The sequence below is a fragment of the Zootoca vivipara genome, chromosome 6 (assembly GCF_965207765.1).
Source record: "Zootoca vivipara chromosome 6, rZooViv2.hap1.1, whole genome shotgun sequence".
Lineage (NCBI taxonomy): Eukaryota > Metazoa > Chordata > Lepidosauria > Squamata > Lacertidae > Zootoca > Zootoca vivipara.
In genome coordinates, this window is record NC_142589.1 from 83,341,074 (window position 1) to 83,354,616 (window position 13,543).

Sequence of the window (13,543 nt, forward strand, 5' to 3'; positions counted from 1 at the left end):
CTCTCTCTCTCTCTCTCTCTCTCTCTCTCTCTCTCTCTCTCTCTCTCTCTCTCTCTCTCTCTCTTTTTCTCTCTCTCTGCCATGTAACTGACCAAGGAAGCCATGCCCAAGCAAGATCCAAGCTTAGAGCATGTGTTTGCAGCTATCTTTCTGTATTTCCTACCCAAGAGTATTCTGCCTCTGTTTTCTTTGCTGCTGCTTGAATAAATGCATGAATCTGACCTTTGGAACATTTTGTGAGTAAAGCATTTTAAACTTACTTCACAGTGTATATACTTTGTGAGTTTAAACTCTGCTACGGAAAATACTCTCCTGGTGGTGGGTGAGCTGAGCGCCATGTTTTGACTCCAGGCACTCAGCCAATTCTTTTGTCATTTGCCCCACTTTCGTGGGCCACGGGGATTCTATCTTCCCTTCCACAAGACCCAGGACAGGTAGAAGAAAGGACTTTTTCATGCAGCGCATATTTAAACTATGGAACTCCCTCCTACAGGAAGCAGGGATGGCCACCAACTTGGAGGGTTTAGGATTAGCCACATTCTTGGAAGAGGAGCGGGCTGTCAATAGCTGCTGGTCAAAATGGCTGTGCTCTGCCTCCTCGGTCAGAAGCAGCTATGCTACCCAATCCCAGTTGCTGAATCCCACCTCTACCCCACCCCCAATGCCCCCTGCCGGTGCCAGGGGTAGCTGACTTACAGATGCAGCTGCTTCGAGACGAGTCGAGGATGTACCCCTCGTGGCAGACGCAGGCAAAGCTGCCGCGGGTGTTGGTGCAGTCGCCGTTGTGGCAGAAGCTGCCCTCTGTGCATTCATCCACATCTGGCCATGGGGGGGGGAGAGGGTGTCAGAAAAGGTCGGGAGGGGGCAGATCCAGGCCGGTCCTGGCAGGGTGGGTGGGCAGCAAAGGCCCCCCCTGGGAGGAAGCCTGGGAGCCAGAGGATGGACTTTGTGGCTCTGCCTTGGCAAGCCAGGAGGAACCGGGGGTGGAAAAGTCTCCCACCCCACCAAGGGGTCCTTGGCCAGCCCAGCCCCACTCACCAACGCAGGATCCATTCTGCCGGCGGAAGCCTTTGGGGCAGGCCACTTCGTTCCTCCTCACTGGGCTGGTGTCCCCTTTGAGGAGAGAGCAGGTGGTTGGAGAAGCTCTTTGCTAGATCCCGGATGATGCTCCCCTACCAAGACCCACCCCCACCACCGACACTTTCAGGGCTGCACCAAAAGCCCCATTAAAGGAGTGTGCAACTCCCCACTCCCCAAAAGGGCAGGAGTTTTGGGGTGGGGGAGAAGAATTTGTGCTAGAGAAAGGCACCCCTCCCCAACCGGCCCAGGAGGGTGCGAGCATCTCCTCCATCTCAGCCCCCCCCCAAGCCGCCACCCCTTCTTCAGAGAGAGTGGGGGGGCAGTTGGCAACCTTACCCACATCGCCGTTGGCGCAAGGTAAGCACTCGTGGACCCCCCAGGCAAGGCCGGCCCCCCGGCAGCAGATCTCTCGAGTGCGCAAGCCGGGCAGGGGGGCACTGCACTGAAAGAGGAGGGAGAGAGTCAGTTGGGGGTGGGGGTGGGGTCCTAACCCAGGAACACCCCCCAGCGTCGTCCAGACCTTGGCTGTTCCAGAGAAGCCCTAAAAGCCCACCTTTTGGTCCACACCTGTAGGATAAGGCATGGTTTGGCCCACGATAATCCCTCCGGGGGTCCCCCATAGGGCAGGCCCCCCCCAGAGCAGAGGGGCTCCCCCCCCCCGAGCCATGACATCCCCCAGGGCATACATACACAATGACCTCTGCTCACAAGTGTGCAAAACCTTGTGTGGTGTCGTGGTGAGAATGTCAGACTAGGAGAGACTAAGAGAGAGGGTTCGAATCCTCCCCCCTCGGCCATTAAGCTGGTTGGGTGGCCTTAGGGTCAGTTTCCCACTCAGCCTAACCTACCTCACAGGGTTGTTATGGGGAATACATGAGGAGGGAGGACCATGATTGCCTCCTTGAGCTCCTTGGTGAGAAAAAAGGCAGGCTATGATAATGATGCAATAAAATAAGATAGGCCCCATCCTTTTTCCTTGCTTGTTCAAGCCCTAAAAGCGGGTTTGCCTTAAAAGAAGACAAGAGGGGTCTCATCTTCCTCTCCAGGACAGAACAAAAGAAAATCCTTATTAACGGCACCACAGAGTTAAACTGTGGAACTCGCCGTGTTCCTGTAATCGGCATAGAGAAGACGACTACGATCTCTCTCACTCTTTCTGCCTTGGTCTCGTCTTTCTTTCTTCTTTCCTTCTTCTCTCTGTGCCCCTCAGACTCGCCCCACCCCCCTCCAGCCAGTCCAGCTGCTGCCATTTCACAATCCCCTCTTTTGGCACAGATGGCGGCCCCCTCCCCCCCGACACAATCCTCCGAGAGAAGCTCTTTCCTGGAGTTTCTTGGCCTCCTGTCAACCCAAAGTGCTGAAATCCAGCCATTTCGCTAAAGAGAAACCCACCAGGGCTTGCAGGGCCCCCCACCCTCGCCCTGCTGGGCCTGAGGCCTCCAGGCACCCCCTGCTTTGCTCCCGGTCAGGGGGGGGAGGTGAGACCCCCCCATCAAAAGGGGCCCCATAAACTCCTGTTTCTCCTGGCTTTGGAACGGCACCTGCTGCCTCCAGCCAAAGCAGATGAGTCAACCGGACCCCCTTGCCAAAGAGGTGGCGGGGGGGGGGCTCAGCCACTCTCTGCCCCCTCTCCCCGGTCTCCACTTCACATGAATTCACAGCTGTGCTTCCCTTCTGGCAGCGCAGAGCTGGACTGTGGAACTCCCTCCCGCAGGAGACAGAGGGCCACTAACTTGGATGCCTGTAAAAGAGGATTTTAGACAAACCCACGGAGGAGGGGGGCGCGACCCACAGCCAGGACAGCTGAGTTCTTCCCCGCTGCCAGAGGCAATACACTTCCAAATGCTCTTCTGGTATAAGGTCAGGTTGAAGGTGCTGGTTTTGACTTTTGTGGCTTAGGGCCCTTGTATTTACGGGACTGCCTCTCCTGGTATAATAATAATAATAATAATAATAATAATAATAATAATAATAATAATAATAATAATAATAAATTATTTATACCACACCCATCTGGCTGGGTTTCCCCAGCCACTCTGGGCGGCTTCCAACAGAAAAATGAAATAAAACAATCTATTAAACATTAAAAGCCTCCCTAAACAGGGCTGCCTTCAGATGTCTTCTAAAAATCTGGTAGCTGTTTTTCTCTTCGACATCTGATGGGAGGGCGTTCCACAGGGCGGGTGCCACCACCGAGAAGGCCCTCTGCCTGGTTCCCTGCAACTTGGCTTCTCGCAACGAGGGAACCGCCAGAAGGCCCTTAAGGTCCATGAAAAACCATAGTTTAGAGGTTCTGGGCCCTAAGGAAGCCAGACTATCCTCCACCAGGGAAAGCGCCTTTTCAGTGATGGCTCCGACCCAGTGGAATGCTCTGTCCCATGAGACTAGGGCCCTACAGGATTTAACCTCCTTCCGCAGTGCCTGTAAGACAGAGCTATTCCGCCTGGCCTTCCATTTGAATTTAGCCTGATCTTTTATTCCCCTTCTCTTCCCCCCTCCTCCCCTTTTTATGAAGATTACCCACTCTGGGACCTCATAGCTAACTCTCCCCTGGCCTCCTTGCTGGCCCAAGTAGGACTAATTTAGCCAGCTAGCCCTGGTGACTATCTAATGTTTCTTGGATGGATTTCCCCCAAATTGATTTTTGAACTTTGAATTTTATTGTTATTCGTGCTCTTATACTGTATCTTATGCTGTTTTTATGTCGTACCACAATTAAGTGTTTTAAATTTGTTGTTAGCTGCCCTGAGCCCGGTTTTCTGAACCGTGAAGGGCAGGGTGGGGGTGGGTGTATGTGTGTGTGTGTGTGTGTGTGTGTGTGTGTGTGTGTGTGTGTGTGTATATATATATATATATATATATATATATACACACACATAGTAATACCTCGGGTTACGAACACGATCCATTCCGGATCGCCCCGAAAAGTTCGTAACCCGAACATGACCCGAAGCGCCATTTTGCACATGCGCAACGCGCTATTTTTGTGCTTTGCGCATGCGCAGACCGCGCGGGCCGCTTCTGCGCACGCGCGCACGGCGAAAACACTTCCGGGTTTGTGCAGTTTGTAACCCGAATTGTTCGCAAACCGAGGTGGTCGTAACCCGAGGTACGACTGTATATATATAAAGGTAAAGGGACATCTGACCATTATAGGTTCAGTCGTGACCGACTCTGGGGTTGCGCGCTCATCTCGCATTATTGGCCGAGGGAGCCGGCGTACAGCTTCCAGGTCATGTGGCCAGCATGACAAAGCCGCTTCTGGCAAACCAGAGCAGCACATGGAAATGCCGTTTACCTTCCCGCTGTAGCGGTTCCTATTTATCTACTTGCATTTTGACGTGCTTTCGAACTGCTAGGTTGGCAAGAGCTGGGACCAAGCAACAGGAGCTCACCCCGTCACAGGGATTCGAACCGCCGACCTTCTGATCAGCAAGCCCTAGGCTCTGTGGTTTAACCACAGCGCCACCCGGGTCCCTGTATATATATACCGGTATATAATTATTATTACAGAGGCCGATACTGAACCTCCAGGCCCAGGGACAGTCTACCTCTGAATTCCAGATAACGGGTAGAATGCTTGTGGGTTTCCTATGGAGGCACTTGGTTGCCCATTGGTTGACCAGATGGGCCAATGGCCAGGCTCTCCTTCTGCCAACTTGGGCCCCAGGTGATGGGTGCCCAGTGCGTGTGACGTGATGCCATGAGGTCACGCACCTGGCACCCCCAGAACCTGGATTCTGGTGGCGCCAGAAGTCAGGTTCCAAGTGGTTACAGTTATCACAAGGCCTCCGACCCCATCTCCAAGGTCTCGGTTGCCCTAGGACATGACTTCCAGAGCTTCGCGAGGCACCCAAATTCACGCCAGGGGCCCTGCGGTGTGGGTGCTGGGCAGCCACAACCAAACATTTTCGGGGTGCTCGGCCCTCCAGGGGCCCCTATAGTTGACGCCCCTGCTTCTTCCGTTCTTATGGAACCTCCAAGTCCAGAGGCAGTCTATCTGGATTCCCAAGTTCTATTTTTATGCTTTATTGGTTTTGAAAACTGAACAACAGAAATGTATCAATAAAAGTTGTTATCAAAAATAAAAATAAAAATTCATTCGTTCCTTGGTTGATACTTGTTTTGTATATCATTCTGAAATTCAATTTAACATGACCTGGATTCCTAAATTCTTGGCGGTATTTGGCCACTGTGAGAATACAAAGCTGGACTAGGTGGGCCCCTGGCCTGATCCTGAAGGCCCCACTTATGTTTTTAAGTGCTGCTGGCCCCTTTAAGGAACAGTGGGGGACCCCTAGATTGCCCCCATTCACAGAGGGTTTTATAAGCAGACCCCATTTCTTTGCCCTAGAGGGCTGAGTTGGAAGTGAGTTGGGGTGGGGGTTGGTCCTCTGCGTTCTGCAGCAGCCCCAGCTGCCTCCGCCCTCCCCTCCCCCTCGTCCCCCACCCCACCCCAAGTAGTACCTCTCCTCCGCGGAGCTGCCGGAAGCAGTATCCGAACCCGGCACCCTCTCCATAGCCTCCGCTGGGGGTGTCTTGGGGGCTGCTCTGCGCCAGGACGCTGTAGAGGGCCGGGCGGGAGAGGGGGAGAGCGTTGGTGTCCCCCGCCGGCTCCTCGCTCACGCGCTCCACCTGGTGGATGGTGACGGAGGCTTCGGGAGGGTGCTCCACGTGGACGCTGGCCAGCGAGGCCACACCTGGGGGGGGGGAAGCAGAGAGGGAGGCTGAAGGAGTCGGGGGCCATTGAGCCCGGAGAAGAGGGGACTGAGAGGGACCCCCAAATACCTGGGAACCAGGCAAGACCCAAACCAAGGATTCCTGCATTGCTGGGGGTGGGCTGGATGACCCCTAGGGTTCCCTTCCAGCTCCACAATTCTACGATTCCCCAAATTTCTAACAGGAAGAGCCGTTCCACAGCAGGAGGAACTCCCTCGGGAGGTTTATTTTATTTTAACCAAGTAATAATCATAAATAAATGAGAATAAAAATGTGCACCCCATCACTGAGGACATTCCATTGCCACTATCCAACCTCCCAAAATTTCAACACCTCTTGCAATGGCTTGACCCCTTTCCGTTTCAACAGTACAAATTCCGTATCTCCTCATAATCATTTCTTCTGTGTATTCCCCGTCCTACCTTAATGGCACATGTTAATTTATTGTTAATAGCTATATCCCACACCTCTTTGTAGTATTCTTCCATTTTATATTCCGCTTGCCCCCTTCCACTTCCTGGCTACCATAATTTGTGCAGCTCTCCATAAATTTGTGAGAGAGTCCTTCACAGCCTGAGAACCCATCGTAAATTGATAATATCCATCCCATCGTAAATTGATAATTATGCGACTTTTGGTCAGCTTTAACCAAGTGATTTCTGTTATCTCATTAAACACCCTTTGCCGAAAGAATTGTACGTATTTACACCCCCACCACATGTGAACTTAATTCCCTGTTTCCTGGCATCCGGGAGGTTTTTAAGCCAAGGCTGGATGCTCACCTGTCGGAGAGTCTTCAGCATTGCAGGGGGCTAGACTAGATGACCGCTGGGGACCCCTCCCAATTCCCCAGAAAGTGGTTTTCTCTTTGCCTTTCTCACCCAGGAGCAATGAAGAGGAGGAAGCCTTCCAAGGATGGAGGTGGCTTTCCTGCCCCTTCTCTGGTCCAGGGTGGATCAGCTCCTACAGCCAGAAGTTAAAACTGCTCTTGCAGGATCAAGCCCATCCATGTGCTGAATTCATTCAGCTAGACTGTTTTGACTGGGATTTGACCAAATGTGCAATTAATTTGTTTTCAGATCTTCTTGTGCTGTTATCTTCCCGAGTGGGTTGCCCAGACAGCTATTCTGAATTATATGCTTTCCATGGGGCGGGGGGGGGGGGGCGGCCCACCCTGAATTGACGAAAGGAGCCTCTGCAGATGTGACCAAGATCCACCCCAAGCCTCTGTCTGTTTCGCAGCGCAGACAAGTTAGGATCAGTGCTGGTTTTACGTATAACCTAAAGAAGCTCTAGCTTAGGGCCCCACTCTCTTGGGCCTCCCCAAAAAAATTAAAGGGAAAAAATTGGATGTACATTTCCAAAATATAAGATAAAATAAATATTACTTTGATAAAGTACAGATTTGTTATGTGCAAATGGCTTTAGATATCTATGAGGTCCATAAATGACCATATAGCATATATTCAACACAAAAAACATCAACCATTTGTTGTGGACAAAGGACAGCTGGACATAGGAAGGGCCCCATTACCTTCAGGAGCTGAGGGCCTCATCAAACCTAAATCCGGCCCTGGATTCTGCCTTTCAGGGGGTCAGACTAGATGTCCCCTGGTGTCCCTTCCAGTTCTACCTTCTACAAGGGGGAGAGACTCCATCAGGCAAGGCCTCTTTCCACCTGCCTTGCCCCCCCACTCCAGTCTCTGCTTCTCATTTTGTTGTCCCCTGTGGCTTGCTGTTGTTTTATTGATTGGAGTTTAAAAATTACTTATTGTAACTGTTCAGAGTGGATTTCTGTTTAATCTTGGAAGTGCTGATATTTAATATTATTCTACCGTATACGGTATTATTTTAATGAATGTTGAATGCTATTTTATCTGCATATTGTATTATGCATATTGTCTTATTTATATGATGTTAGTCGCTCTGAGCCCGGCTTTGGCTGGGGAGGGCGGGATATAAATAAAATTTATTATTATTAGAATTCTCCCCTCGCAAACTCCCAGCCAGGGAAGCAAGGCAGAGCCCCACCTGCTGCTTCTCCCCCACCCTCCCTCCAGCGCCTCTAAGGTAGACTGCTTCTGTCCATGGAGGCTCCGCCGAGCCCACAGCCCTTGAGAGGCCTCTCCTCTGCCCAATTCTTCCTCCTGCTTAATCTGCACCTCTGAGGCTCCAGCTGCGTCTCGGCAGCTTTGGCTGGGCCAGGGAGGAGAGACAACACGTCCCATTCCTGCCGATATCTCCTCAAATATTTGCAAGCAGGCAATGTGTCCCTCTGCCTTCCTCCAAAGAGAAGAATTCCAGGCGTCCCTCCAGCAAACATTTATCTCCTCTGTCGCTGGATGTCTGCTCCGTCCCTTCCTCGCTGGCAGAGATCCCTTTTCCAGGAGCCGTGCCCAAAAAGCCAGGCTCTAATGCAGTGTTTCCCAACCTTGTGCCTCCAGCTGTTTTCGGACTACAATTCCCATCATTCCTGACCACTGGTCTTGCTAGCTAGGGATGATGGGAGTTGTAGTCCCAAAACATCTGGAGGCACAAGGTTGGGAAACACTGCTCTAATGGAGCCTCCAGGTCCAGGCACAGTCTATCTCGAATGCTGGGCTCTTTGGGATATTTGGCCACTGTGAGAACAGGAGGCTGGACTAGATGGGCTCTTCTGGGGTTCTTATCCCTGAGCTGTAAGGAGTGGGGGTGTCTCTCCTGCCAACTCAAACCAGAATGGTCTTGGCTGCGCTTGACGCAGTATGGCACTGTTGGCACCCAAGGGTCCTCACAGCACGGGAAGCCGCGCAGCACAGGATTCAGACTCACACCGGCTTCCCAGCTGGGTGTGTTTCCCCCTCCCCAACAACCCCACCATTTAACTCCGAGATTCCCAAAGTGGGTGGTGCCACTCCCGAAGGAGGCAGTGGCGTAGCAAGGTCAGGTGGTACCCGGTGCAGAAAATTTCTTGTCAACCCCCCCCCCAAATTAAAATTTTTAAAAGAAGGGAAAATAAGATACTTATGACCTGGGGGATGGCGCTCTCAGACACCTGAAACTCCCTGCTTTCAATTAGATCTTGCTGAAATATGCAATGAATTGTTACTGCTTAGAATTTCATGGTGTTCTTTCCTCTTCCTCGGTGAGTCATGCAACATACTCTTTTGAATAATGGCTGGAGAAACCCAGCCAGATTGGTGGGGAAGAAATACAGTAATAAAAATTATTATTCATTCTTACTATATCAATGCTTTTGGGGCGGGTGGGATTATGAATCTGAGGCAGGCAAAATCCCCAAAATGACTTAACTGTGTTCTGGAACCTCCTGCCCACTCGGCTCCATCCTGTCTCCCCCCTTCACTTACTCCCCTTAGAATCACAGGGTGGTAGAGCTAGAAGGGACCCCCAGGGTCACCCAGCCCAACCCGCTGCAACGCCGCCCCCTCTCCCCACCCCCGTCTTACCATCACGCTCCTCCCGGTGGTTGGCGATGGGGAGGGTGTAGGTGGACTTGGCCATGGGCTGGGACCCCCCCTCGGCTTGGGCGTTGATCTCGCGGCGAGAGGGCGTCTGCTGTCCGTGGGGCCGAGGGAGGGCTGGGATGTGGCAGAACTTCCCTGTCCACCTGGGGGGGCAGAGGCACTTGTCCTTCTTGAGGCAGACACCCCCATTTTGGCAGATGAGGGGGCAGAGGACTGTGGGGCAGAGAGAGAGAGAGAGAGAGCAGGTCAGCAGTCAGAATCCGGTGGGGTGTTTTCCTTTTTCGCCTAGTTGGAAGAGAGAGCTAGTGTGGCCTAGTGGGTAGCGCCGGACTAGGACCTGGTTTGAAATTCTGCCCTCAGTCCTAGGGTGTCCTTGGGGGCCAGCCGCTGCCTCCCAGCCTGGCCTCCCTCGCAGGGTTGTTGTGGGGAGTCAAAGGAGGAGAGGGAGGACCTTGAGCTCCTTGGAGAAAAAGCAGGGCTATAAACGCAATAAAATAAATGTAACAAAAAATAAATCCCTCCACCTTCCCCATCACTCTCACCCCGCCTCCTTGAGAGGTCCGGAGGGGGTCAACCCGAGAACGGGGCCTCCTCTGCAGTGGCTCCCACGTCTGTGGAATGCTCTCCCCAGGGAAGTTCTCCTGGCGCCTTCATTATACACCTTTAGGCACCAGGCAAAAACGTTCCTTTTAACCAGGCCTTTGGTTGGTCTTATTGACATCTTTTTGGGGGCGTTCTTTTGGGTTGTTTTTATTTATTTATTTATTTTGTACGTTGTGGTCTTGTTTGTGAACTGCCCTGAGACCTCCAGGCATAGGACGGTGTGTAAGTTTAAATAATAATAATAATAATAATAATAATAATAAGTTATAAGTTTGCATATTTATCTTATATGCAGAATTCATCATGCGAAAGGCTGGACTGGATGAATCCCAAGCTGGAATTAAGATTGCCGGAAGAAATATCAACAACCTCAGATATGCAGATGACACAACCTTGATGAATTAAAGAACCTTTTAATGAGGGTGAAAGAGGAGAGCGCAAAATATGGTCTGAAGCTCAACATCAAAAAAACCAAGATCATGGCCACTGGTCCCATCACCTCCTGGCAAATAGAAGGGGAAGAAATGGAGGCAGTGAGAGATTTTATTTTCTTGGGCTCCTTGATCACTGCAGATGGTGACAGCAGTCACGAAATTAAAAGACGCCTGCTTCTTGGGAGAAAAGCAATGACAAACCTAGACAGCATCTTAAAAAGCAGAGACATCACCTTGCCGACAAAGGTCCATATAGTTAAAGCTATGGTTTTCCCAGTAGTGATGTATGGATGTGAGAGCTGGACCATCAAGAAGGCTGATCGCCAAAGAATAGATGCTTTTGAATTATGGTGCTGGAGGAGACTCTTGAGAGTCCCATGGACTGCAAGAAGATCAAACCTATCCATTCTGAAGGAAATCAGCCCTGAGTGCTTACTGGAAGGACAGATCCTGAAGCTGAGGCTCCAATACTTTGGCCACCTCATGAGAAGAGAAGACTCCCTGGAAAAGACCCTGATGTTGGGAAAGATGGAGGGCACTAGGAGAAGGGGACGACAGAGGATGAGATGGTTGGACAGTGTTCTCAAAGCCACCAACATGAGTCTGACCAAACTGCGGGAGGCAGTGGAAGACAGGAGTGCCTGGCGTGCTATGGTCCATGGGGTCACGAAGAGTCAGACACGACTAAACGACTAAACAACAACAATAATAATAATCCCACCTCCCCTTTAGGTGCAGCTGCTTCCAAGGACAGAGGCCCCCTTGGCTCTTTGGACCCCCATGTGTGCAAAGGCCGACTCTCAGTCCAGGGTGCAGACTCTCCCCTGGGGGGGGGGGGAAGCCTCTGGGGACACACCACTCTGTGGAGGGGGAAGGAAGAGAGAGCCCCAGGGTCCCTGATCGCTCTCAACCCCGCAGCTCAGGGGAGGGGGCAGCTGACGACATTGTGCCCCCCCCGGGGGTCCAGAGGTTGCAGATGCAAAAGAGGACCTGCTCCGCCCCAAACCCAGGGTTCCCCCCTGGGGGGGGGGTGGAGGGTCATGGTGGAGGGTGCCAAGGAAATTGTGTGGGGCATTTAACAATGGTGCCTTTGCAGTGGTTCTCACCCTACCACAAAAATGCTTCCGGGGTAAGAAAATTTTCCGAGGCTTTCGTGGCTCAGGGTCAACCCAGGAAAGAAAAGAGGTCGGCTCTGGAGGTTCACGGCCACACAAAAAATAATGCCTGCAAATAACCCTCTCCTTTCCCTACCCCCCTCACCTTCCCGAACAGGGAGGCGGCAAAATACCTGGAGAGTGGCTTCCGGGAAGGTTCCATATCCCAGCGGTAGGCACCCCGACATTGACCACCACCCCCCAACCCAAAGTCTGTACGTGAGATGCCACAAGATTTCCAAAGAGCGCCTTTTAGGGAGGGTTTGCAGGTCCATTCCCGGAGCCCCTTTTCCTAAATTTATAGTATTACCTCTGGGTATCGTGCCTAAAAAGGTGAGTTCTGCACGATTCATAACTTTTCATACCCAAAAAGCAGATCAGTAAATGACGCTATTCCTCGGCAGCAATGCTCAGTAAAATATGCGTGGCTGGATTATGCAATCAAGCTCATTAAGGAACGCTGCCCTGGTGCTCTTATGACAAAGTGTGGTATTGAATCGGCCTTTCGCCTGCTTCCGGTTCACCCTCATGACTTCTGGCTGCTAGGTTTAAAGTTTCAGGACCAATGGTACTTTGGCAAAGCTAGGCCCATAGGCTGTTCCACTGCACGCGCCCCTTTTCAGACTTTTAGCACATTTCTGGAGTGCGCCATGAAAATAAGGTCAGGATCCCGTCACGTCACGCATTATTTGGATGACTATTTGTTTATCCAGGCGGCAGGAGAACCTGGGTTTTTAACACTTTCCATCGGTGCCGCTGCCTCTGCCACCGGAAATCCCTTTTATTTACGGTGTGCTAATTTTATTGCCACCTTGCAGGAGACCACAAAAGCTTCTGAGTACCAGCTGCTGCAAACTGCAGGAGGGGAGAGTTGCTTTTGTTCTTAGCTCCTGCTTGTGGGCATCTGCTCAGCTGCTGTGAGGACAGGCTGCTGGGCTAGACGGGCCCCCATTGCCCTGATCCAGCAGACAGGCTCTTCTGATGGAACCTCCAGCTCCAGAGGCAGTCTATCTAGATTCCTGGGTTCTTAGGGAAATTTGGCCACTGGGAGACGAGGATGCTTGACTAGGTGGGCCATTGGCCTGATCCAGCAGGACTCTTCCGAGATTCTTAAAGTGGGATGTAATTTTTTAAAAAAAAATAAACAATGACTTCGATCCTAGACACACCCAAGTGGGAAAGAGCCCCAGCAGGACGAGATCTCCTTACCCAAAAGGCGCCCCCACCTGACTGCTTAGATTTGTGCTTTTAAGAACTCGATCATTTAGTGGCAGCACGTAACCTTTGGAACTCCCTGCCGCTTGATATAACGCAGGTGCCTTCACCTTACTCTTTTGGGCACCTGCCGAAAGCACCGTAACCCAGATGCTTAGAAAACTGAGGCAACTTTAATCGGCTTTTGTGTTTTAAGTTTTGTGCATTTTAAAGTGAACCACGCTTGATTTTTCTCGTCTGATCTTTTTGCAAACTGCTTCGAGACTTTGAATGTTCTTGTCTTACAGTCAAACGGTGCCTAAATTTTATGAAATAAATAACAAGCACGTTCACTACCCACTGCAATGCAACAGAGATTCCTGCAGCTCCCTGGGGGTCGACATGCCTGTTTGCCCCCATTCATGTGTGAGTCTCTGAGGGGAGAGTCTGGGGGGAACTTCCAGGCTCCTGCTATACATGGGACCAGCACGGCAACTCCAGTGTCCCGATCTGGCTTGCCAAAACTCAGCCTCATCCCGCAAGTCTTCTGCCCAGCTGCCTTTTGGGGTTTGGGAGCTGTGTGCTTGCGTTAGGAAAAGTCTTTGGCTTCTCCCCCTTTGTGGGGTCTGGGCTGCCAAGTCAGCAGGAAGTCTCTGCTCTCAGGACACCCCACCTTCCCCTGGAGGGACAGGGTAGGGGGCACATGGACTTCTTCCAGAACGTGCGGCTTGGCTCGCTTGCCAGAGTCACAGTGAGGTATGTGCTTTTCTAAACACTCGGCCTGGGGGGGGGGGGACACACGCATCTGCAAGATGTGAACTGGGCTGATTTAGGGGGTGGGGTGGAGAATGCAGGAAAACAAGGTTGTCCTTTAACACACAACACTGCCTGGCAC

The 13,543-nt window shown here is 51.7% G+C and overlaps 1 protein-coding gene across 3 annotated transcripts in view; it reads right to left on the reverse strand.

Annotated features, from left to right (window-relative positions):
* The window catches only part of LTBP4 (latent transforming growth factor beta binding protein 4), a 55,330-nt gene that overhangs the window by 24,450 nt on the left and 17,337 nt on the right, over positions 1-13,543 (reverse strand). For all 3 annotated transcript variants that reach the window (XM_088671249.1, XM_035118511.3, XM_035118512.3), the window contains 5 exons: positions 9,246-9,476; positions 5,548-5,780; positions 1,417-1,522; positions 1,039-1,113; positions 697-819 (listed from right to left, as the gene is read on the reverse strand). In XM_088671249.1, the coding sequence (XP_088527375.1) occupies positions 697-819; positions 1,039-1,113; positions 1,417-1,522; positions 5,548-5,780; positions 9,246-9,476 (768 nt within the window). The remainder of the gene's footprint in view (positions 1-696; positions 820-1,038; positions 1,114-1,416; positions 1,523-5,547; positions 5,781-9,245; positions 9,477-13,543) is intronic.